The sequence below is a fragment of the Vulpes lagopus genome, chromosome 10 (assembly GCF_018345385.1).
Source record: "Vulpes lagopus strain Blue_001 chromosome 10, ASM1834538v1, whole genome shotgun sequence".
In the NCBI taxonomy this organism is placed as follows: domain Eukaryota; kingdom Metazoa; phylum Chordata; class Mammalia; order Carnivora; family Canidae; genus Vulpes; species Vulpes lagopus.
This window is the reverse complement of record NC_054833.1, coordinates 15,388,117-15,414,800: the sequence shown is the minus strand read 5'-3', so window position 1 is coordinate 15,414,800 and position 26,684 is coordinate 15,388,117. Positions and strand designations below refer to the sequence as shown.

Below are 26,684 nucleotides of genomic sequence, written 5' to 3'. Positions count from 1 at the left end.
CATTTGGGAGTTTTTAAAAAGTACTATGCTTGGGATTGACCTCTAGAGTTTGAGTCATTTGGTCTGACCCTTTGCAATTTTTAAATCTCCCTAGGTGATTTGAAATGTTGAGAAATACTGCCAAGGCCTAGAGGAATGGCTGTTTGCTCCTTGTGCTTTTGAATTAGCTGCTCCTGGTTACCTAGTACACTCTTTTTCTAGGTATTTTCATGGCTGGATCCTCAGGTCTCAGATTAAATGTCACTCAGGCCTTCTCTGATCTCCCCCCCCCAATCTAAAATAACACCCCTATCTTTATCACACTGTCCAGATTGCTTTCATTATAGGAATTAGCGGTTGGAGGTTTCCCTATTTATGCTTGTCGTCTGTATCTTCCAATATAAGCATCTTGAGCCATAAACACCTTTGTCTCGTTCACTGCTGTATCCCCAGCGGTATGCCCTGGCATCTATTACCTATTCAATACATGGGAATAGGAGAGAGGATAAAAAGCTTTAAAATAAATTCTCCCAGTAGTTGTGGTATTTTCAATTATTCAGTTGGGGTTTAATAAAATGTGTCTTATTTATGCAACAGGATTGATTTTTTGGGGGGATCAATATACCGTTAAGTTTGCCAGATTCATTCATAGGAACCCTGTATTAAATCTTCTGCAAAGTCATTATCCCTTATTGCATTTTCATATGCAGGATTAGTTCATGATACCGCCACTTATGGAATACAATCTCCAGTGGGACAGCTGAGTTATGACCAAGATACATTTGTAAAAACGAGAGATTTCTGCTCAGATTTTGCAGTCAGAACAGAGGAAAGGAATTTGTAGGAGAATAGAGAGGCACTGGGACGCCTGGGCGGCTCAGCGATTGAGCGGCTGCCTTTTGGCTCAGGGTATGATCCCGGAGTTGAGAGATCGAGGCCCACCTGGGGACAGAGAGGTACTAACGGAAGGGCTATTTATGGTACCTTCTAAAAAGAGGGTGCACACGATTTATCCTGTTTTCCGGGGGCACATCTTTAACGAATGGACCTAACCTGGCAGTACTGAAGGGTTTGGGTGGCAGGTAGAGCTCGAGCTCTTGGGGTTACCAAGTGGTCTTGTTTCGCAGTGACCTGTCCAAGCCAGGGCGGCAAAATCTTCAGCTCTGGGTCACGTGTCGCTTGGTTCCAAGGAGTCCCTGGATTGCATCCACGACTCAGGTGAAATAAGGGCTAAGCAGATGCACTTAAGTCACTCAAGGACCCTTTCTGGAAACAGCACTCAGGAAAACCTAGACCAACACTCGGGGTGGGCGGATTGGAGAGGGGGGTTCCGCGCCTCCAGCTCGCGGCTTTGGCACGGGGAGTGGGTATTTCCTCAAAAGCCCAAGCATCGAACGTGCATCCCCATCCGCAGGGCGAGCTTCACACGCAGCCAGTTTTGCAGGCAGCTGCCTCCCTTCCTTCCCTCTCCGCGCTCCGTCGACGCTGGAACACGACTTCCACGTGCGGGATGGTGGTTGCAATCCCCCCGGCGCTTTCGCAGCGCGCAGCAGAGGCGCGGACTAGGCGAGTTCCGAGAATCCGTACACCGAGGTTGGGGCTCGAGGGGGCGAGCGAGCGAGCGAGCGAGCGAGCCAGCGAGGGAGGGTGAAGCCCAGCGGCCGAGCCGGCGGTGCATTGTGGGAGTTGTAGTTCCCGCGAGGCGGACCCCGACAACCTCCACTGGGCTCCGCACTCCATCTCCCAGCCGGCCCCGCGCCGCGGAGGAGGAGAGCAGTGGGCGTGCTCGAGCGGGGCTGCTGCTGGGGGAGGGGACTGGGGTCGAGCGCTGCTGCGGGAGCCGCGAGCCGGGAGGCGTCAGCCGCGGTGCTGCGCGCGGAGGGGAGCCCCTCCCCGCTGCCCCCGAGGGCGGACGGCGACCTGGGCGGTGCGGCCGCCGCGCGTGCCCGCGCTCGCCCCCTCTGTCCCGTGCACAGGCGCGCGGCGTCCGCCATGGAAGCGCAGCCGGCCTCCGCCGGGGTCTCGGGCTCCCCGGGGCGATGACGGGGTAGGGGCGCCCACGCCGCGCGCGCCCCGCGGGCCCGGGAGCCAAGGAGGGTCCGCCCCGCCCGGCTCCGCCCCGCCCCGCCCCCCGGGGGCGCTCGAGCTCGGCCCGCGCCGCCGCCCGCCGTCCTCCGCCCAAGATGTGGCACAACGTGGGGCTGACCCTGCTGGTGTTCGTGGCCACGCTGCTGGTCGTGCTGCTGCTGATGGTGTGCGGTGAGTGCGCGGCCCGGGCGCCGTCCGATGCTCCGCGGGGCGCGGGGGCGCGGGGGCGCGGGGGCGCGGGGGCCGGGCCGGCATCCCGACCGCGGGTAGACCAGGTAGACGCCCTGCTGCTCGGGCTCCAGCGCCCGGGCTTTAACCTTGGCCTGTATTCGAAGGTGAAGGCATGGGTCCTCCCTTTTCCTTCTCCAGGGGGTTCCGACCCCGATGAACCCGAAGACGTCTCCCTCCCTCGCATCAGGCGATACTAGGGGCGGAGCTGGGGTCGGGGGCGCTGGGAGGTCGTGGAGGCTCGAACCACCTTGCGGGCAGAGCTGTGGGGGCTCAGCCGAGCCCGAAAAACACCTGCTGTGCCAGCCTTCCAGGGTCGGGCACCCCAGCTCTCAGCTCTCAGGTCTGGTAATGATGGTGCTGTTTTGTTTGCTGTGATTTTTTTTGTGTGTGTTTGCTTTCTTGGGATCAGAGGATGTAAAACTTTCTTCTCAGGGTAAATATTAGCGCAAATTTTAGGTCTTGATTTCTTTACATAACTGTAAACTGATAACTGCGGGTCTCTTCGCTGAGTGGCCGAGCAGTTGTGATGATTTTTTTTTTGGTGGTGGTGGTGGGGGGGGGAAGTATTGAAAACTGGGTGCCTGTGAGTTTTAATTTTCCGTATTTCCGAGGTACCGAAGGGTGGGTTTAGGTCGATGGCAGTCATGGGCCAGACATAAAAAGACATGCTATAGGGCTTATTCATTCCGTGATTAATGTACTAAATGCGCACTATCAGCTGTGTTTGGAGAAGATACGTGTGCACTTCTGCAAATGCATATATATGGATTTGTATTTACCTGTGTATTGTATTGCATATTCATATTTACGTACTTGTATCTATATTTTTGTTTGTCTTCTTGTGGCGGGAAGGAACCAGAGTTAACAGCCTTGCTTTTGTGATGGTACAACAATTGAAAAGCCTTCCTCGGTTTCCTGCCTGTGACGTCCGGATTTGGGGCTGATTGTAGATGCTTAAGATTCTAGAAGGAAAGACCAGATCTTTGTGATTTGTTTGCACGTGAGGAAGGAGGGAAGCAAGGCTTTCTTTTCTCATCTGAAGATGCAAGCTGCTGGGAGGTGGGGATGTGTGTGTGACTGGTAGAGACCATACAAAACCTCGCATAGAGTCTTTGCCGAACTTGCCTCTGGGGCAGCAAAATTCCCAATTGCTACTTACATCATATTTGTTCTCTCAGTTCCCAATAGCTAGTTAACTTTGATTGTACTCATTTTTCTAGAAATGCTGCGCCTTTGTTTTCAGAAAATATCGTGGAATGCGAGGTGAGGTGTGATAAGCAAAAGAACATCTTATTTTGATTGGAATGGTCCAGCACGAAGAGCTTTATGAAGAAGTAATTGAAGCACTGTTTTGTTGGGAGAGCTAATGATGGAGTGGTTTCATGTTTTGACTAGGATGGGCCTGGGGCTTGGGGGGGATGAGGGAAGGACCCAACTAGACTTGAGACTCTTGGGCGTTGTATTAGTTTGCAAGGATGCCATAATAAAACACCAGAGACATTAAACAACAGAAATTTATCTTCTCACAGTTCTGGAGGCTAAAAGCCCAAGATCAAGGTGTTAGCACAGTTGATTTCCTCGGAGGCCTCTCCCCTTGGCCTGTAGATGCCACCTTCTCCCCGTGTCCTCACGTGGTCTTTCCTCTCTGTACCTGTTCCCTAATCTTTTCTAGTAAGAATGCCAGTCATATTGGATTAGGGCCTCACCCTTATGAGTTCTTTTAACCTTAATTAAAATGTAGTAACTCTCTAAATACAGTCACGTCGGAGATTAGAAACCTGTGACACAGATCTGCCCCGAGAAACTCATAGCCTGCTTTATTTTAGAACTGATTGGCTCTTTCTTTCGCACAGCGAATGCCCATTTTCAAATTTCGGGTTCCTGGGGCGGTTTTCTTTTTCTCGTGTGTGCGGGTTTTGTGTCCCTTCTTGCCTCTCATCCATGCTGAAATGTTTTCCACTGTCACCATTCACTGAAATGGCCCTCGTCAAGGTCAGTAGCAAACAGCCTCCGTATTACCAAGTCCATGGTTGCTTAGTCCTAATTGTATTTTACGTCTCCTACTCATTCTATACCGGTGAGCCTTGCTTCCATAAAGTAATTCTCTTGGCTTTTGTACACTGTACATTCGTACTGTCCTTCCTACCATAGTGCCTAATTGTCTTTTCCTGGCTTCTCATCCCTTAGACTTTATTTATATATATATATTTTTTTTAAAAAACAATTTTTATTTACTTATTTGAGAGAGAACACTCAGGGGGAAGGGCAGAGGAAGAGGGAGAGAGAGAATCTCAAGTGGACTTCGAGGTGAGTGAGGAACCCAGCATGGGGCATGATCCCGTGATCATGAGGTCATGACCTGAGCGGAAACCAAGAGTTGGAAGCTTAACCAACTGAGCCACCCAGGCAGGCACCCACCCCCACCCCCTAGAATTTCTTATTAAAACATTTTTTGGGTCGCAGTCTATGGTAGGAAATACATTATTCCCAGTACATTCATGGATATTTAAATTACATATATCAATTTATTGATGATATGTCTAGTTAGCTAGCTATCATCTTTCTGTTTCTGAGATAAAAATATTATGGACTAGTACTTGCTCTTACTCCATGAGATAAATGCTATTTTCTCTAATGTTTCTGTGCTATAATGGTATTTCCTTTCTGTTCTCTCCTTATGATACCTTAGTCCAGTCCTAGAGATTTAAATATTAACTGTAACCAATGACTCAAATTGACATCTCCAGCTCTCACTTTTCTCCCGCCCCCAAAGCTCATGCATCAAATGTTTTTTTTCTTGATAGCCCCACTTAGAGATCTAAAAAACATCTCAGACTTAATACATCTGAAGCAGAATTCTCTATTTCTGTCACCTGTTTTCTGCCCTGCTGCCTTCCTGTCTCAGATTTTGCCAGCAGCTAAGGATGTGGGTGTCATCTTTGATTTTGCCCTTTCCTTTCATCCCGTCCCCTTGTCCTTGCAAATACCAGCTCTATCTGGAAGTTTCATTTTATCTCTTAGAAATCTGAACTAGGTTCTCCCTGTCTGTGATCACCGGCACTGTCCTTGGCTTGCATTGATTTCTTAACTAGTGTTTTTTTGCCCCCTTCTCTCCCCTAATTTCTTTATAATCCACTTTTTGCATACTAGCCAGACTCTTGTATTAAGATTGTGTTTTCTCAAGCGTTTTTAACAAAAGAAAGTTCCAAAAGTTAGTAGTACTAAAGACATAAGGTAGTTCCCTTCAGCTCCTAGTAATTTATTTCCATATTTGTAAATAATTTTATACATAGTTCTTGATTTTGCAACTTCTAAACCAGGGTGGAGTCCCTACTTCTTCCCCTGCACGCCATTAGTAATGGTAACTTTTGATTTCATTTGAGAGGCAAGATTTATATTTTGCATTTCTTTTTTTTTTTTTTTTTTTTTTTAGAGGATAGGGGGAAGGGCAGAGGGAAAGCGAGAATCTTAAGCAGGTTCCACAATCAGTGCAGAGCCCCACCCGCGGCTTGACCCTGAGATCATGACCTGAGCTGAAATCAAGAGTCAGGCACCCCAAGATTTATATTTTAACTCTGTAAATAGTCCCTGCTTGTCAAATAGTAATGTGACTACACTTCCTTTCTTATGTGGTTCTTCATTTCTCTTAAAGTTAACAGTTGCGTTTTTAATTTACCTAGTATTACTTTTTTGTATGTGCAAGTTATTACCCTCTAGCCCCATTCCCCTACCCAATCCCAGAGCTCTCCTTTCTTCTCAGCCTGCCCTTCACTTTCTCTGCTGTAGACCCTATTTTCTGGATCTCATGTTATCATCTTGCTCAGTTTATGGTGTTGAGGTCTTGAGTTTTTTTTTTTTTTAAGATTTTATTTACTTATTTGACAGTGCACACAAGCAGGGGGAGCGGGAGGGGGAGAAGCAGGCTCTCCACTGAGCATGGAGCCTGAGGTGGGGCTCTATCTCAGGACCCTGTGATCATTACCTGAGCTGAAGGCAGATGCTTAACTGACTGAGGCACCCAGGTGCCCCAGTAATCTTGTTATGCAAGAGCACATTTTCTGGTAGCTTTCTGAGAGAGAATGCATGGAAGATCATTTTTTGAGCTAATGCCTGCCTGAAAATGTCTTTCATTGGTGTTCAAAATGTTCAAATTGATATCAAGTGTCTAGAAAAATCTTCTACATTTATAGTTGGTTGATAATTTGAATAAATTTCAGGTGGTAGATAATTTTCATCCATTAAAAATGATTACTTCATTGATGTCTAGCTTCCTAGGCCTAATTTTAAGAACTCTAGGGATCCCTGGGTGGTGCAGCGGTTTGGCGCCTGCCTTTGGCCCAGGGTGCGATCCTGGAGACCCAGGATCGAATCCCACATCAGGCTCCCGGTGCATGGAGCCTGCTTCTCCCTCTCCCTATGTCTCTGCCTCTCTCTCTCTCTCTCTCTCTCTCTCTCTCTCTGTGACTATCATAAATTAAAAAATAAATAAATAAAAAAAATAAAAAAAGAACTCTAATGCCTTCTGTTTCTTTGTTCTTGTAAGTAACTTGATTTTTCTTCCTAGATGCTTTCTGGTAGTTTTTTCTATCATTGTTATTCTGAAATGTCATAATGATATGCCTTGGTATATTTCTCTTCCTTCCATTTTTCTGGGTCCTTTCAATTAAAAAAAGACTTCTGTTAGTTGGATGTTGGACTTCATAGCTAATTCTCTAGTATTACATGTTTATATCCTTTTTTTTTTTTTTTTCTTAATTATTTCTCCTCTCCTTTTTGGCCAGTGTTTTGGGTTTTATCTTCTATCTCTTACGTTTTCATTTATCTGGTTTTAAATTTTTCAGAACGTCCTTGTTTTCTCATTGCTTTGCCAGTACCTGTTCTTCTTTATGTAATATCTTTTCACTATAACCATACTAGTTATACAGTTGACCCTTGAACAACATGGGGGGGTTGGAATGTCAACCCCTGCTCATTGAAAATCTGGATAACTTTTGATTCCTTAAAAACTTAACTACTGGGATCCCTGGGTGGCTCAGTGGTTTAGTGGATGCCTTCTGCCCAGGGCATGATCCCGGAGTTACGGGATCGAGTCCCACATCAGGCTCCCTGCATGGAGCCTGCTTCTTCCTCCTCTGCCTGTGTCTCAGCCTCTCTCTCTCTGTGTCTCTCATGAATAAATAAATAAAAATCTTTGAAAAACAAACAAAAAACGTAACTACTAATAATCTCTTGTAGACTGGAAGCCTTCTTGAGAACGTAGTCAATTAACAGATATTTTGTGTATGTACTATATACTGTGTTTTTGCAATAAAGTGAAAAAATGTTATTAAAATCATAAGGAGGAGAAAATACATAATACTGTATGATATCTATTGAAAAAATTCTGTGTATAAATGAACCCACACAGTTCAAACTTATGTTGTTCAAGGGTCAACTGTAGTTTTTAACAAAGTGTTTTTCTTCTCCCTGCATTGCCTTTATTTCTTCCATGTATTTTCTTTCAGGTTGTTTGCTTTGGACTCTTTATGACTGAAGATTTTTACAAATGTCCAGTGCTCTGTTCTGAATTTATATTTAAGGGTGAGGAAGTAAAGGATGGTAATAAATTCTCAGTGTCAGTTCTGACATCAAGTTTGCTTCTTCCCTCGGAGAATCCCCAGTTGTTGATATCTAGAGGTCTCTTCTCTGTGGGTATTCCATCTTTTCAGAGGAGAATCTTCTCGTTTTCTGCTTGGATGTTAAGACTTGGCTGCCTGCATGACAGTTTTGTAGATAGACTTTCAGCAAATTCTTTTTTCTTCCCTCCTCAACTCTTCTTCCTGCCCCAAGTCCTAATCTTTTCCATAGTTTTCTGTTGAATTTTGGCTCCAATTGCTGTCCCTCTGTCCTGCTATCCAGATTTTCATTTCCTTTGCTCTGCTAGAACATTTACCACTTTTTTAAAAAAGATTAAAAAATAAATCTTTGAGTGGCTTCCCATTTCCCTTCAAACACAGTCTAGATCCCTTACTGTGGCTACAAGGATCTGTGTGATACAGCCCTTCCCGCTTCTCCACTCATCTCTCCCTTCTCCCCACTACTCATCATTCTACCAACAGGCCAACCTTGTACTCTCCCCAGGGCCTTTGCCCTCAGTCTTCCTCTGGCTTTTCACTTGACTGGTTCTTTTTCATTCAGGTTTCACATTGGGTTTCACATGCCCTGTCCACTTAGGGTAACTCATTGACTTTTTCTTTATTTCACTGACCCTTGGTTTTCTGAGCATTTAGCCCTTTCTGAAATGAGCTATTTTGTGTTTGTTTTCCCCCAATAAGAACATAAGCTCTGTGAAGACAGGAATGTTGTTTGGCTAGTTCACTGCTCTATCTTTGGATGTTAGAGTAGTGCCTGGCATGTAGTAGGCCCTCATATATTTGAAGAAAGAAAGATTTTTCAGTAAAAATTATTACTACATCTGTATCTTTGGGGTAAATACCTACTAGTGGAATTCTGGGTTATAAGGTCGCTCTATTTTCAACGTTTTGAGGAACCACCATACTGTTTTCCAGAGTGGCTGCATCAGTGTAAGAGGGTTCCCCTTTCTCTGCACCTCACCAACATCTGTCATTTCCTGACTTTGTGATTTTAGCCATTCTGACTGGTGTGAGGTAGTATCTCATTGTGGTTTTGATTTGTATTTCCCTGATGCCGAATGATGTGGAACATTTTTTCATGTGTCTGTTGGCCATTATATATGTCTTCTTTGGAGAAGTGTCTGTTCATGTCTTTTGCCCGTTTCTTTTGAGAAGTTCTTTATAGATTTTGGATGCTAGCCTTTTATATAAGACACTTGCAAATATCTTCTCTCATTCTCTTGCTTGTCTTTCGGTTTTGTTGACTGTCCCTTTGCTTTGCAGAAGCTTTTTATCTTGATGAAGTCCCAATAGTTCATTTTGCTTTTGTTTCCCTTGCCTTTGGAGACGTTTCTAACAAGAAGTTGCTTTGGCTGAAGTCACAGAGGTTGTTCCCTATGTTCTCTAGGATTTTGATGGATTCTTGTCTCACATGTAGGTCTTCCATTTTTAAGTCTACTTTTGTGTATGGTGTAAAAAAAATGGTCTAGTTTTATTCTTCATGTGACTGTCCAATTTTTCCAGCACCATTTGTTGAAAAGACTCTTTTTTTTCAATGGATATTCTTTCCTGCTTTGTCAAAGATTAGTTGACCATAGAGTTGAGGGTCTGTTTCTGGGTTCTCTATTCTGTTCCATTGATCTCTGTTTGTTTTTGTGCCAGTACCATACTGTCTTGATAATTACAGCTTTGTAATAGAGCTTCAAGTCTGGTGGTGACGCCACCAGCTTTGCTTTTCTTTTTCAACATTCCTTTGGCTATTTGGGGTCTTTTCTGGCTCCATATAAGTTTTAGGATTATTTGTTTCAACTCTGTAAAAAAAATTGATGGTATTTTGATAGAGATTGCATTCAGTGTATAGTTACTCTAGGTAGCATAGACATTTTAACAATATTTGTTCTTCCAGTCCATGAGCATGGAACGTTTTTCCATTTCTTTGTATCTTCCTCAATTTCTTTTGTGAATATTCTGGAGTTTTCTGAGTACAGATCCCTTTACCTCTTTGGTTAGATTTACTCCAATATCTTATGGTTTTTTGCAGTTGTAAAGGGGATCGATCCCTTAGTTTCTCTTTCTTCTGTCTCATTATTAGTGTATAGAAGTGCAATTGATTTCTGTACGTTGATTTTATGTTCTGGCACTTTGCTGAACTCCTGTATGAGTTCTGGCAATTTTGGGGTGGAGTCTTGTGGGTTTTCCACCTAGTGTATCATGTCATCTGTGAAGAATTTGACTTATTTTCCGATTCAGATGCCTTTTATTTCTTTTTTTGTTGTCTGATTGCTGAAGCTAGGACTTCTAGTACCACAATGAACAATAGTGATGACAGTTGACATCCCTCCTGTGTTCCTGCTTTAGGGGAAAAGCTCTCTCAGTTTTTCTCCATTGAGAATGATATTCGCTGTGGGTTTTTCATATATGGCCTTTGTGATTTAATTACCTTTCTTATGTTTATTTTTTATTTTATTATTATTTTTTAAGATTTTATTTATTTATTCATGACAGACAGACAGAGAGAGAGAGAGGCAGAGACACAGGCAGAGGGAGAAGCAGGCTCCATGTGGGGAGCCTGACGTGGGTCTCGATCCAGGGTCTCCAGGATCATGCCCTGGGCCGAAGGCAGGTGCTAAACCACCGAGCCACCTAGGAATCCCTTTTAAACACAAAGTTTTTCTTTGCCTATGCCTCCAAGAGCAGTCATCAAGCACTGAGTTCATCTCAGTGAGATAATACTGTATTTCATCCTTGTCTTTGGTCTCTGCAGAAAAGTTCCCCTAACCATTAGAATTTACCAAGTAATAGTAGCATCTTTTGTTAATGTGTAGCAAGCGTTGGACCATGCCTGAATTTATGCTTAGGAAGTGGGCTCAGGGAGGGGCCCTGAGGTGGTTGGAGGGCAGAGGCTGGTCACTAAAAATTCTAAACAGAATTAGAAGATGGGGAATTTCAGCTCCATCTCTGAACTCCATGGAGGAAGGGAGGCTGGAGATGGGATTATAAACATTCCTAAACAACAGTATAATGAGCACATCTAGAACCACATTCTTGATCTTGGAGCCTTCTCCCCGTCTTTGTCACTCTTATTCCAGTTGTCATTGAGGCCTCCCTGACCTCTCTGTAAGACATTAGCCTCCCACACACCTGCCCCTTTTCCCCTTACAATGCTTTATTTTTGCTTAGACTTCCTTATGGGGCCGATATGTTCCAATGAGAATGGTATTTGGAACCCCGTAGGTGCTCAGTGAATAATGAATGGACTTTTAGTTCTTGAAGAATTGGCTAAGATGAGATTAGAGATGCAGGCAGGAAGCATCCAGATAGTGGCATTTTATATGCACCTCCTGCAGAATTTATGCTTTCTGATAAGCAATGGGGAGCTAAGAGTTTTTAGCAGGAATTTTATAGTCTGTGCTAGATAAAGTGAGGAGTGGGAGGCTAGGAGGGAGGAAACCAGGTAGGTTAGTGTTAATGGGTTGATGAGAGTTTGAAATAAGGAGGCAACAGTGTTGGGGCTGGGAGTGGTGTTGGCCTGATTGTAGCATGACCCAAACGACAGTGATGGCACTATGCCCTGCCTGCCAAGTCTTTAGGTCATAGGAGTGTATCAGTGTGGGCCTACACGAGGAGAAGGAAGTAGTTTGGCTTGGTGTACGCATTTTCCCTTCTCCAGGGGTTGGCTTGGCCGTCCTCCCTAGTTCAACCTGACTTAACAGACCATAGACAGACTGAAATTTGCAGGCTTTCTCTTGTGCCCAGTCCTGGGTTCCTGCTGTGCCAAGCAAGGTCAGGGAGTTAGTGAACAGAGTTGGACTCTGGCTGAGCTAGCTTTAAAGACTACTGGCACTGTCACGTTATTAGCTGTGTGACTTGAGCAGTGCATGCAACCTCTAATTTTAGCCAGTAGACAAATGTGAATAATAGAATCCGAGATTACGGAGAACCTGTATATTTCTGCTTATCCATCTCACGTTGAGGTACAAGTGAATAAATATAAATTAATGTGTGGAAAATAATTTTTCAAAGATTAAATCTGGTCTTAGAAAGGGGTACCTAAAAATGGAGGGGTGCGTCTGGGTGGCTCAGTTGGGTAAGCATCTGGCTTCGGTTCAGGTCATGATCTTGGGGTTCTGGAACCTAGCTCCTTGTCCGGCTCCCTGATCAGTGGGGAGTCTGCTTCTCATTCTCTCTCAAATAAATAAAAATCTTAAAAAAAAAATTGGGTCTTAAAAATATAAACTTTTCCTAGTTTAAAATGGGTAATAAACATTTCAAAGATTATGAGAGGCTAAGGTAAAAGGTGTTGCTCACAGAAAAATGTGAAGAGAAAGTACAAAATTTGATGAGTTTTAGCAAATGTATGCAGAGTTGTGACCACCACCATATTCAAGATACAGAACATTTTGATCACTCCAAAAGTTTCCCTCATGTCCTTTTATAGTCAGTCTTCAAGCCCCTGGCAACAGTTGCACTGCTTTCCAGAACTGTAATTTTGCCTTTTCTAGAATTTAATGTAAATGGAACCATGCAGCATTGGTTTTGTATTTGACTTTTTTCATTTAGTATAATGCTTTTGAAATCCATCTGTGTTGTAGCAGTGATTCATTTTTTTTTAATTGATGGATAATATTCCATTGGATGGATATACCATAGTTTAATTCACTTTCTTATTGGTAGAGGTTAGGGTTTCCAGTTTTGGGTTATTACAAGTATTACTGCTATTATTAGCATGCATTTACAAGTTTTAGGGGGATATGTTTTTATTTTTCGTGGGTAACTTTATAAGAAACTATCAAACATTGTCCATTGCCAACAGCTGTGTTGTCAAGTGTCTGTTTAAATATTTTGCCCTTTTAAGAAATTGCATTATCTTTTAATTATCGAGTTGTAACAATTCTTATGTATTTTGGGTACCGTCTTTTATCAGATACATGTTTTGTAAATACTTCATTTGAAGTAATTTTTTGTGTATGATTTGAGTTAAGGATCAGGGTTCTTTTTTACATAAGGGTGTTTTAGCATCATTTACTGAAAAGGCAGTTGTTGAAAATCAGTTGATCCTGTGGGACCCAGGAAATTTAACAAAAATCCCCTACCCCTGGACAAGCAGAGCAGGACTGATTCCATTTGGTGCTGCACCCACCTTGTGCCAACCTGCTTAGGGCACTGCCCCACCCTAGTCAAGCCCAGGGCACACCCTAATGGGAAATCCCGGCTCAGTGATAGGCTGACCTGCTTATTGCTTAGGGCACTGCCCCACCCTAGTCAAGCCCAGGGCACACCCTAATCGGAAATCTGCTCAGTGATAGGCCAGTTCAAATGGATACTTTAGGGTAAAATGTAATTCAATTGGCCACCTGCGTGTGGACCGACATGACTGTGCAACTTTCTGCATGTCCCATTGGCCACTGGTCCCTATAAAGCTGCTACCCCTCTTAGTCTCGGGGTCTAAGTAAGGCCCTGCTCCGCTGTGTCGGGTATACTTGGACCCAAGCTCGAGCTTGTAAATAAACCCTCATGTGTATGCAGCGGTGTGGGCTCCTTGGTGGTTTCTGGGATTCGCAATCTTGGGCACAACAATCCTATATATGTATGGGTTTATTTCTGGACTATTCTGTTCTTTGGTGTATATTACACCAATTGTGTAGGCAATGCTGTGTTATTCCTTTCAAAATGTTTTTAGATCCTATTTTAGATCCTTTGCATTTCCTTATAAGCTTTAGGATCAACTTGTTAAAATGGACCTATTGAAGTTGGAGAGAACGGACATCTTAATGTTGTGACCCATGACCATATTGTATCTCTTTATTCTTTTCTTTTAAGGACTTTAATTTCTCTCAGCAACATTTTATGTATTTCAGTATATGATACAGTTCTTGCACTAATTTTGTCAGATTTAACTGTAAAGGTTTCGTATTTTTGATGCTATTGTATATGGTACTCATTTAATGTTTGCTACAAATATATAGAAATTATAGAAATACAAATGATTTTTGTATATTGGCAGTGTATTCTGCAAAACTGCTAAAATCATTTAATACCTTTTTTCTTCTTTTTTTGTAAATTCCATAGGATTTTCTACTCGGAGGTTCATACTAACTGCAAGATTGTTTTACCTATTCCTTCCAGTGTCTATGTCTGTTAGTTTTTGCCTCATTGTACCTCCAGTATAGCATTGAAGTTTGAAAGGGGTGAGAGCAGCTCTTTCTCCTTGATCTTTTGAAGAGAAACACTTAGTCTTTCACTGTTCAGTTTCATATTAGCTGTAGTTTGTAGATACTCTTTATCAGGTCACAAAAGTTTTCCTCCTATTCCTTTTTTGATGACTTTTTAAAAAAAATCAGCAATGGATGTTGAATTTCTTTCCAAATGCCTTTTCTGCATTGAGATGATCATGTCATTTTTCTTTAAGTCTGTTTATATGATATATTACATTGAGTTTTGAATGGTAAAGCAATCCTACATTCCTCAGACACACCGTTTCTATATACTGTTGGGTTTTCCTTTTTATATGTTGTAGGGTTTGATTTACTAAACATTTAAGGTTTTCCTATTTACATTCATGAGGAATATTTGTAGTTTTTCTAAATCCCTTTATCTAGGTTTGTCATTAGGATCACGTAAGAGCTCATCAAAAGTGAGTTGGGAGGTGTTCCTCTTATTTCTTGGAAGAGTTTGCTTGGAATTAGGATATTTTCTATTGCTGCATAACAAATCACCACAGACTTAACAGTCTACAACAACATATAATTATTAGCTCACAGTTTAGGAGTCTGGTATGGCTTTAGCTAGGTCCTCTGCTTTCCATCTCACAAGTGAATTCAGAGTGTTTGTAAGCCTGCCTCTTACGACTGCTGACAGAATTTAGTTCCTTGTGATGGGAGTGTAGGACTTAACAGTGCCTGGCTTCTTTTAAGCCCCCTGGAGAATCTCTGTGATACCCAGGAAGGCCTCAGTCTCTCTTTTAAAGATTTACTCTGGATTGAGTTGGGTCCACCTACAGTAGTTTATCATTTCAGTAACTCACAATCAACTGATGGAGACCTTAATTGTATTTGCAAAATCTTATTGTCTTTATCATATAACCTAGTAAAGAAAGTGGCTATCTCATCACTCTTGCTATATTCTATTGGTTGGAAGTAGATGACAGGTTCTGTCCATACGCAAAGGAGGGAAAGGTCACCTAAGAATTACACATGGCTTGACTCCTTCAGGTTACTAAGCTGTGTCTGCCACAATTCGTATGCTTTCTTTCATAAACATTCAGTCGAATTAATCTAGGCCAGGACTTATCTTTTGGGGGAAGTTTTAACTATGAATTCAATTTCTTTACTAGATATTGGGCTATTCTATTTATATATTTCTTTTGTAAGCTTTCATAGTTTGTGCTTTCCCAACACTCTACTCTGAATTGTGTAATTTATAAGAATAAAGTTTATAGTATTTTCATTATCCTTTTAATTTCTGTATGATCTATGATTCTCTTTCATTCCTTGTGTCCCCCCTTTTTTTCACATGATGAGTTGGGCTAGAGGTTTATAAATGTTATTGATCGTTTCAAAGACTCACCTTTGGTTTCATAATTTTTTTCCCCTATATTATTTGTCCGTATACTGTTTCATTGCTTTATGCTTATAATCTTTATTTTATTTTACTTATTTTAATTTGTACTTCCTTTTTAGCTTCTTATGGTGGAAGCTCAGACTATTGATGCTTTTAGGCCTTTCTTTTAAAAAAATTAATGAGATAAATTTCATTGTGGGTATTGCTTTTGTTTTAACCAAAAAAATTTTTATTTTAGTCTTCAAGGAACAAACTATATTTCTTTTTCCAAGAGAATAATGATTAATTTACAAAAATGGGCATTTTAATGTATCTTCAAAATATTTCCCTGTAATGGGAAACTTAGTTTTACAGAATCCAAACATTAAAAGGCTAAAAAAAATTTCTATTTTGTTGTCATTATAGGACAATACAGAGTAAGTCAAGGAAATCCATTCATACTTCAGGACATTCCTCTCTAGGAACCAGCACTGTTATATTATTTCCATTTAGCAAAATTTGATCTAATTTAGTGATCCTTCTTCCTTCTGGTGTGATTTCAAACTCTGACATCCTCCAGCACCGTATTGACAAAGTCATCAAATCCCAAAAGTGTGTCAACAGTTAATCACTCTTCATCATAATGCAAATTCCTTTTTTGTTTGTTGGGTTTTTGTTTTTGTTTTTGTATTTTGTTTTTCACAATGTGAATTCTTGATGCTATGCATTCGTCTACAAGCTCTAGAGGCAGCTTCTGGGATGGGTTAGTGGGATAGCGTTAGCTGCCCTGGCAATGTCAGAAGTCTCCAGTATTGCTTGTGACTTAAAAAAAAAAATTATTCAGGGGGAGATGTGGATGGGAGGATGGGCTAAGTAGGTGATAGGCATTAAAGAGATCACTTGTGATGAGCACTGGGTGTCGTATGTCAGTGAAGAATCAATAAATTCTATTCCTGAAATCAGTACTACACTATATGTTGACTAACTTGAATTTAAATTAAAAAAATTACTCAGTTCAAACTATTTTTAATTTCACTTGTGATTTCCTTTTTGAATGGATTATTTAGGAGTATATCGTTTTAAAGTTTGAAGTTTTTTTTTAGATTTTTAAAAAACTTTATTAAGGAGAGACACAGAGAGAGAGGCAGAGACATAGGCAGAGGGAGAAGCAGGCTCCCCATGGGGAGCAAAATGCAGGACTCAATCCCAGGACCCCAGGATTACTACCGGAGCCAAAGACAGATGCTCAACCACTGAGCCACCCAGGTGCCCCTAAAGTTTGAATGTTTGATTTTTTTTTCCCCCATATATCATTTTATCAATTTCTATTTTGACTTTGTTATGGTCAGAAAATATGTTTTATATAATTTAAGAGAGTTTACTCTTTAATGAGACTGATTAATGGTGTATTTTGGTGAATGTTCTATATACACTTGGAAAGAATAATTCTTCTGTAGTTATTGAATAGAATGTACTGTACATTTCAGGTCAACTCTGTTGGTAAGGTTGTTCAGTGTCTTAAGGCATTTCTCTCCATTTATATATGTAGCAGGCATCTTCAGAACTCTGAAATGGGTTAATTGGTGAAAGTCATTATACTTTTAACTTTATGGGTAGTTTTGTCTGCATGTTGGAGGGCTGAGAGCATGGAGGTTGTTTGGTTTGAGGGTCTGTTCTGTGCCAGGTACTGTTCAAGACATAGGGAACAGAGTGGAAGACCTGGATAAGCCATACATTTCCTTGTTTTCAGAAACTGGTATCTTGAGGAGAATGATAGTTTTTAATGCAATGAAGGATGGAAGTGAGCATGAAGCGCTAAAGCAATCACCCAAGACAGCATTATACTGAAGAGATAGTGTAGTATAAAGATGTAAAAATTCTGTATTAATGATGGTTAAAATTCTTAGTTAACCATGGTAGTAGCTTTGTGTCTGTAGAGTTTGCCCTCGAGAGGAGAGACTGAAACCTAGGAGACAGAGACAGTATTACCTCTATGACAGTTATGCTGACAATCCAGTTGACAGATAATACGCATTTGATGTAGGCTGGAGAATGGCGTTAGGAATGTAGAGAAGGGAAACTGATGGGAGAGGTTTTATTGCACTGAGGTAAAGTAGAGGAGGGGCAAAGTGCTGGAAGGAACTATTTCTCACCAGAGAGATGAGAAGATGTCATATCCATTACAGAAATATGAAAATTAGAAGAAGGAGCTGCGGGATGTATATATTTTTTAAAGGTGTCTTCAAGCCAACCGAGTGGAGATTCCTTCCTAGGGTTCAAGAAAAGTGGGAGATATGGAGGAAAAATGTGGTTATCATTGTCATAGGGGTGATATTTGGACCAATGGGAGTGTTGTGGTCACCAAAGAGAGAAGAAAATAAAAAAAGAGAAGAGGAGAGGTTTTAAAAGGCAGGTTAAAAAATGTCCTACTATTTATTGGATAAAAGAGTTTTGTATGTGGAAGTGTTACAGTTCGAGATCACATTGATTCAATAATAGTGTCTCCAGGGGTTATCATCTAGTGTTGTCCAATGTGTCATTATGAAAGAGGTGTGCAGTAGAGGGAATATCGTGGCAAGGGGTGGAAGAGCATGGCTCTGTTTTTACTTAGCCTGAGTTTGTGGCCTTAGGGATATATTATCTTAGAAGTGAGCCTTAGCTGTTAGAGAAAAATAAAAATCAGGAACAGGATTGAAAATGGAAAAGAGCTTAATACAATTTAAGATTAGTATTCAACCGGTTAGTGAACTCCTTAGATGCCATGGTGAAGGTGGGATTATGTAACTCCATTGGAATGATTCCAGGAAGACAAACATTTGTGACTGTACTGTAGCCGGGCTTTTGACCTGAGAAGATCTTGGGTAGTGAAGTCAAATTCTCATTCTCTAATTAGCGTTTTGAGCCATCCTTCCTCCACGAAAACCTTAGAAATTTGATATGCTTTTAAAATTCATTGCTCTCTTCACTAGCTGGCCTTCTTCAATGGTTGAGTCATTTTGAGCCTTTATTTTCTTATCTAGAAACTGGGGATAATGATTCCTAGTCTCATTAATTCAGAGGGCAATCGGGAGGATTAAAGGAGCTGTTGAATAGAAAAGCGCTTTGTAAACTGAGAGTTCTGTAATTACAACTGTCCCTGGGGTTTGTGGTGTGTTGATGGTGTTGGTGCATCTCTCAGGTCCATCTGCTGTCACTACCCTCCGGCCGCCAGCACCTTTATCTTGCAGGGAAAAACCATGACAGTGTGTTTCATGAAATTCATCCTTTGAATTAATGCTTAGTTATTGGCGTGCACAAGTGAGTGCTCCTTTGCTTATCCCAGAGTACACACCCTCTGTTGCCAGCCAGTTTTTGTGACATACAGTGCTTACCAGTGTGAGACCGAGCAAGGCCACAGACTTGCCTTTTAAACCATGAAAAACTGCAGTGCTACTTCTAGCAATCAGTGTAAATTTCTGATTCTCTGTAATATAATTGCGGGCAGTTCTCCTCCCCCACTTGTCTCCCTTCCCATTTCTCTCTTACTAAACCCCAGGACAAGGTGTGTTACCCACATCCCATAGAGGACCATTGGTTCATACCTGGTGTCGGTGGGAGGAATCGCATGAGCTATACTTCCGTAAGAGCTTCCTGTTGGCTGTAGGCATGCACAGGGTAGCTTTTCAAGTGGTTATTCTCTCATCCTACTCACCCACAAAGATATATAAGCATATCTTGCAGAAATTAGTCACCAGGGCCCAGAGTCCAAATGGAGCTGGTCTGTTCATATGGGAAGTCAGAGTTGTACTGAAAGCTCCCTATTCGGGTATGATGAGGAGCAGTTGGAGTGATTTTGTTGTGAATGACTATAATGTGGTAATCACATGTCTTTAATAGGGTCATTCCATTGGATGATGAATGTTTTTGAACTCGTCTTACATTTCCTTGTGTTCTTTTCCCTAAAACTAAAAATATGACTCCTAGTCTCATCTGATCTCATCTCACCCCCACTTTAGTTCCTCAGTTCAAGAGGTTGAGGACTTCTTGCAGTGTGGACGTTCATTAAAGGTTACACAGTGTTGCGGTTTTGAAGGAGTCAAGGCAAGAAGATTGAAAGTTTTGGTTAGTTAGACTTTATCCAACAAAAGAATTGCCTGCCTAGCTCAGGGATGTTTTGTTTCTGAGTGACTCATTAATAGAGACCATCCTCCAGGGCTCTGTTGCTAATGAAAGTAGCATAGCTGGATTCTTTCTCTAGGCTATCCTGTCCACTCCCCTGCAATCTCTAAGATCACACTATAACTCTCCCGGGGTGAGCCCTACAGCCACGTTCCTAATACCTGACCCAGGTAATGCACACTGACACTGGTCCTGGGGCTGACGCTTGACCCAAGTTAAGGTAGAGATCCAGGGTGGGTTTTGTTTTGTGTTTTTTTTGGTTTTTGTTTTTGTTTTTTTGAGGTTATGAACTGAGGAATCTTTCATGGAACTGGGAAGAAGCAGCGATGTTCAGGGGAAGCCGAGAAGAAAGTGAAGCAGGTGTATAGAGAGAAACAGATAATGCTGTGAGAATGACGTCAGTTCACAGAGCCTTGTCCTAATTCTGTCTCCAGAAAGGGCACTTCTTCCCATGCATTCATTCTGTAAGCTTACTCTCCTTTAAGCTAACAATAAATTCCCTCTTTTTTGTGAAGATAAGTCAACGTCTCTGTTACTTGAACTAAAAGCTGCTTTATTAAAATAAGAGATGAACTATGTATATGACTCTTTTGTATTTATCATAAGACAAATTCAAGGAAAAATACTATAAATGAATAGAGCAGAACCCCATTAATCAGCTACTGGAAGTATGTCAGTGGACAGGTTAGTTAAATTGAGTGACAGTTTGGCCATTAAATGATATAATTTAAAGCATTTCCTTACAGTACCTGTCCCAAAGTTAAAAAAATACAAAATTAGCTGTTATTTCCATGTCTGATTAACATAGTCAGTTGACTGTCTTATTAGCAGCTTTATCTGACAGTTTAGTACTTCTTCTCTTAGTTTCTTCTTTGCTGTATCATGCTTTTCCTGGTATATCCATTGGGGTTTTAATAATGGTGCTTTTTCTAAAATAAATGATCATTTGTATAATTTTTAAAAAAATCAAACTGCCTGGAGTTTTTAGAATCATCTATTGTTCAGACTTATACTAATACCCTTTGCAAAAGCATGAGATCTTACTAATTGTAGGTACTGTGATGTGGAAACTCTCCCTACATCCTTCTGCCATCTGTCTCTGAAAAATTATAGCTCTGTAAGAACTTAGTCATTTTACTTGGGAGAACGACTTGTTGAACTTCCCTCAGTTTAGTAAATAAACCACTGCAGTTCTTATCAGCACTACAATTTATCTTTTAGTTTTGCATTCACACCCTGTCATTACAGTAGTCCTTAAAAAAACAAGCACTGTGAATATTTGTTCTTTTTGGCTGCCCAGCAAATGAACTTTATATCTAAATCAGGGGAATTCTCTACCTCATGATTTTTTTGTGGGAAGCAGTGTCATTGCCCACATGCTCCCCTTCCACCCCCAACCCTTGCATATCTTAACACCTAGACAGAATGGGGAAAAATTGGCATACTTTTAAAGTTTTCTTATCCCAGATTGGGGGATAAAAATTAGAGGTGTGAAATTGAGTGGTTTAGCTGTGTGGGTGGGGAGGCAGTGTTGAGTGTGGAGGTAGTAGTAGCCATAACTTAACTGCTCTGAACTCAAGCATCTCATTGACAACCAGATTCTGAATCTTGGTTTGAGACTGAATCCCTTGTATAGGTTGTTGGCAGTGATTAAAAAAGGTATGATTTTTTGTTGGTGGTGGTGGGTTTTTTTTTGGGGGGGGGGTTGTTTCATTTAGATTGAGAAAGAGAGTTTGTGATCTAGCTGGATGTTTTTGTACCTTTCCAAACTGAATGCAACAGGTGTCCTTAGTTCCTTGTTTTATAGATTTCTCTGCTGGGAGACTCTGCTTTCTCTCAGCCATCTCAAGGGCACCCTAATATTTTATGGTGGGACTCCAGACATGCCAGCCCTTCATTATTGTTTTTTTTTTTAGTGAAAAGACTTCATATTCACCTACTTTTCCTTATGGTCATTGTATGCCTTGTAACCACTGTTGGAGTCTTTGTTCTTTATGAGGTCAAGCCTCTCCTCTTTGATAGTCAAAACTAACCTAAGGGTTAAGAGTTTTCCTAGTATTTGTTGAAATCAACTGGCCTTAATAATTGAAGCCAGTTAGTGGCATTGGCATATTTAAAACAATATAAGTTTACAGAGTATTTGTGATTTACATATTCGTTTCTGACTTGTTTTTCCCCTGAGTTTTCTATTTATCAAAACCATGTGTGTCTATTGTAGAGCAATCTTGTAAGTACAGGGAAATATTAAAAAAAAAAAAAAAAAAAAAGCGTAGGGTCCCCACATTAATCTGCAGATTCAGTGTAATCCCTATCAAAATTCTCACTGCCACCTTTGTAGAAATCAACAGTGTAATTCTAAAATTCACATAGAAATGCAAGGGACTCAGAACAATTTTGAAAAGAACATAGATGGCAGACTTTAACTCTCAATTTTAAAACTTTTTTTTTTAAGATTTTATTTATTTATTAGAGAGAGAGTGTGTGCGTGCAAGAGAGAACACCAGTGATAGGGAGGGGCAGAGGGAGAGGGAGAAGCAGACTCTCAGCTGAGCAGGACCCTGGGATCATGACCTGAGCTGAAGGCAGACAATTAACCGACGGAGCCTCCTAGGCACCCCTCAATTTCAAAATTTAACACAAAGCTATAGTAATCAATGTGATGTGGTAATGCCATAAAGATACTATAGATCAATTTATGGTCATTTGATTTTTGAAAGGTGTCAAGATAATTTAGTGGAGAGAACGACGGCCTTTTGAACCAGTAGTTCTGAGACAATTTGATATCCACATGCAGAAGAATGAATTTGAATCTCTCTCTCATACCAAAATTAACTAAAATGGATCAGACTAAAATTGTAAGAGCTAAAACTAAAACCCTTAGAAGAATACATAAGTGAAAATCTTCATGACCTTGGTTTTAGTCAGTGGTTCCCTAGGTACAGGACACTAAAATTACAAGCAACCAAAGAAAAAATAGATAAATTGGATTTCATTAAAGAAAAATGATACATTAGGCTTTATCATAATTAAGAACATTAGTACTTCAAATAACATCAAGACAATGAAAAAACAACTCACAGAATGGGAGGAGATATTTGGAAACTATATATCTAATAAAGGTCTAGTATCAAGAGTAAGGAACTCTTACAACTCAGTAATAAAAGGGCAACATGATTTTTAAAAGTGGGCAAAGGAATTGAATAGATATTTTTCCAAAGAAGATATATGTAAGAGGCCAATAAACATGTGAAAAGATGCTCAACATCTTTAGTCACAAGGGAAATGCAAATAAAAGCCCACCCACTAGGATGACTGTCATGGAAAAGGTGGACAATGAAGTCTTGGTGAGGATGTAGAGAAATTGGAGCCTCCTGCATTGCCGAGGGGGATGTGAAGGGGCGCAGCTGCTTTGGAAAACAGTTCAGCAGTTTCACAAATGGGTAAGCATAAAGTTACCACATGGCGCAGCGATTGTAATCCTTAGATATATACCGAAGAGAAATGAAAATATGTCTCTGCAAAAACTGTACACAAATGGTTGTTGCAGCCAAAGAGCAGGAACTGTTTTTGTTTTTTTTTTACACCAGCCCCAAAGTAGAAGCTACCCGCACGGCCGGCCATTGTGGAGTGGTTCAACCAGATATGATGTGTCCATGCAATGGAATAGTATTCTGTGATAAAAAGGAGTGAAGTGTGATACCTATAACAACACGGATGTTGAACCTTCAAAGTATAGGCTGTGTGGAAGAAGCCAGACCCAGAAGACTACATATGGTTATTCACTTGTTATGAAATGCTCGAAATAGACACATCTGTAGAGACAGAAATGTAGAGTAGTGGTTGCCAGGGGTGGGGGAGGAATTGGAGAGTGACCACTGATGGATACAGGGTTTTTTTTTTTTTTTGGGCTTTGATGAAAATGTTCTGGGCTGTGATCATGGTGATGGTTGCACGGCCTTGTGAATATACTAAGAACCACTGAATTGTATACTGTTCTTAAAAGGGCAAATTTTTATGCTATGTGAATCATATCTCAATTAAAAGCAAAGGTAATTAGCAAAGTAGAAGCCATCTCATAACCTCATATCACTACCCAGGGACTCCCACAAATGCTCAGTGACAGACACCTGAGCCCTGGAGTAGACCTTCCCACTTAGTTCCCGCAGTAGCTTTGTGAATCTTCTCTCAGAACTGGGGCTCCTTGACTCCTCTAAAGTTCTTTCTGCTAATTCACTCTGCCCATTTTCACAAAGAATTGTGGGTGAAGACGAGAGCGTGCTACTTTGGAATGTTATGAAAATACTATTTTATGAAGTTAGGTGCTTTACTCACACAGTTGACGAAAATACGTTTGTGGTGTGGTTCAGTTACCATGCAGCCCTCAAGCTTCAAGGAAGGCAAATCCTTGGGAAATAGGGTTAAACCCCTGAAGTTAGTCTTTTAATGTCAAGGAGTTTTTCTTTTTTTCTTTTTCTTTTTCTTTTTCTTTTTTTCTTTTTTTCTCATTCTTTTTCTTTTTCTTTTTCTTCTTTTTTTTCTTTTTCCTTTTCCTTTTCCTTTTCCTTTTCTTTTTTCTATTTTTATTCTGAGACTGCAAGAAGGAAAAAAGTAGAATTAGAAACTACCTTAAGTGGCCATTCATGTTGCTCTGGTGTAATGTTGGGATAGAAAAGCGGTTTGGATTTTGTCTTCATAAAATGCTACTCATCAGAATTTGCAGTGGTCCATTTGTTTATCTACTAGAGAGTTTAGAATAGAAGGCTTCAGTAAAACACACTAGCAGAAAACTTTGTTACAGTGTTACTTTTGTTTGTTTTCACATGCTCTTAACATTTTAAGCCAACTAGTCATGGTTCAGAGGTTTTATCCTGTGTCCTCATTTTTATTGATTGATCCTTATTCGTGGGTGTCTAAAATGTAGTGAACTTTAAACTCCTTGCAAAACAAAACCTGGCTAGTACTTTCTCTCTCTCTCTCTCTGTCTCTTTTAATTTTTAAGGAGAGTTAAGACTTTTTAATGACTTTGATGTGAAAATCTTGAGCTTCAGATAGTGGTGCTCTGGCTTTATTCTTTCATCATGTAATTAAAGAAAATGTGTTAATTTTCTTTAAAAATGTATTATTTCTAGAAACTTAAGAATAGCTTGATTCTGTCAGAAGTTCTCAGTGAAGTGCAGTTGACCCCTGCCATTTAATGGCTTTTACGTTGCAATCAGAGCTGACTTGCTTTTAGTAAATGTTAGCATTGAGATATGAATGTCCTAAGGAAATGCAAAGTATATTCTTTTTTCCCCAGTAGAGTCCTCTCAGAAGTTTGATTTTAATAAACACTTTGACCTAGATATTGTAATCTCCTAACTTTAATGTAAATAAAACCATGTTCGGATTCTGAATTTCATGCAGGCAGAAACTTTTTGCCATCCTTGTATAATGTCTGTCAGAGTTTATTCTTGTGCCTTGTCCATAGTAAATGATTAATAAGTGTTTGTTATTTAAATATATATTTGTAATCACATATATATTTTTGTAAACACACATTAATACTATATATACTATTTTGTAATATACCCCCTGCACATACATGACTAACTAGGACGTTCTCAATGGTAATACTGCGTGTAATAATTTTTCTTAATGCTTTTGTCTCTTTTTAGGTTGGTATTTCGTATGGCATCTGTTTTTATCGAAATTCAAGTTTCTGCGGGAACTGGTGGGAGACACAGGATCTCAGGAGGGAGATCATGAGCCATCAGGCTCTGAGACGGAAGAAGACACTTTGTCATCTTCACACAGGATCAGATCTGCTCGGCACAGAAGGGCGCCTGCTGATGAAGGCCACTGACCCTAGCCACCATCCTGTACTAGTGGATGATGAAAGGCAGTGGGGAGCCTCTGTCTTTAATGACTTGGCTTTGCAGTTTGGTAAAAGATTGAAGAACATTTTTACTTGGATTTTAAGTTCAATTAAAGAAAAAGATTTATATGTAAGCCATATGAAAATAAAGGGAATTAAAACCAAATCAGACCATTGCAGATTTCATCTTAAAGATCTTTTGCTTAACTAGCTTTCTACTTATATACTTACTCTCTGACTCCTGGGCTTATTTTATTGCACTGTTGTGAATCTGGTAAACATTACAGGCTTGAAAAACCGTATTTTATTAGTTCTGTAATGTATGTTGTATTTTTGTTTTTGTTTTCACATTTTACCTTGTCCGAAATTGGGATGTATCTCATGATTACTGTGAACTGGGAGATGGTCATGATGTAATTATCTCAGCCTGTGCGTGTGTGAACTTACTAACAGCTTGTCACAGCATCATCACTGTATTGTTGGTACCAAATGTGTCAGGTTTAATTGGCATTTAAAGATGTCTTCAAAAAGATTGCACTATGATTCAGCATTGAAACGAAAAGTTATTGTGTACGCAGAAAAGCATGGAAACAGAGCAGCAGGGCGTACATTTGGAATTAGTGAAGCAAATATTCGTCGCTGGAGGAATGACCGCCATTCCATATTTTCTTGTAAAGCAACAACAAAATGCTTTACGGGACCTAAGAAAGGAAGATACCCACAAGTGGATGAAGCTGTACTATGTTTTGTTAGTGAGATGCGTGCAAAAGGATTGCCTGTCACGCGCCAAGCAATGCGATTGAAGGCAGGAGAAATTGCCAAAACCCTCGGAATAGAAGAAACAAAATTCAAAGCAACGAGAGGCTGGTGTGATCGATTCATGCGCCGAGCAGGATTATCTTTAAGGCGTCAAACATCGTTTTGCTCAAAATTTTCTGCTGACATTATACAGAAGACGGTGCTGGAGCACTCTTTCAAGAAATGCCGCATCCCCAGTGCTCTTGATGACACCAAGGGTGCTATTATGTGGAAGAATGGAGACATCGTTGGCTGTGATTTGCGAAGTGATTCAGAAGAGTTGGATTCAGAATATGAAGTTATAGTTATAACCTAACTAGTTATTTCATACACTTTCTTTTGGTATGCACAAGATTGATGTGATAAAAATCTGCTTAACTCTAAAAACCGTTTCAGTAAATTTAAATAAACACTCTAAAACTCTA

The 26,684-nt window shown here is 40.6% G+C and overlaps 1 protein-coding gene and 1 pseudogene across 1 annotated transcript; one reads left to right on the top strand and one right to left on the bottom strand.

Moving 5' to 3' along the window:
• Window positions 1-1,809: 1,809 nt before the first annotated feature.
• SMIM13 (small integral membrane protein 13) lies at window positions 1,810-26,684 on the top strand. The gene is made up of 2 exons (XM_041771490.1): window positions 1,810-2,238; window positions 25,262-26,684. The coding sequence occupies exons 1-2, from the start codon at window positions 2,163-2,165 to the stop codon at window positions 25,447-25,449; spliced, it is 264 nt and encodes an 87-aa protein (XP_041627424.1). The 5' UTR covers window positions 1,810-2,162; the 3' UTR covers window positions 25,450-26,684.
• LOC121499823 lies at window positions 15,768-16,227 on the bottom strand (annotated as a pseudogene).

What these genes read in the sequence shown, in the direction of transcription:
- SMIM13 (XM_041771490.1), top strand. Translation starts at nt 2,163, where the DNA reads ATGTGGCACAACGTGGGGCTGACCCTGCTGGTGTTCGTGGCCACGCTG. An exon ending in GCTGCTGCTGATGGTGTGCG is followed by an intron (nt 2,239 to 25,261) that starts GTGAGTGCGCGG and finishes GTCTCTTTTTAG; the next exon opens with GTTGGTATTTCGTATGGCAT.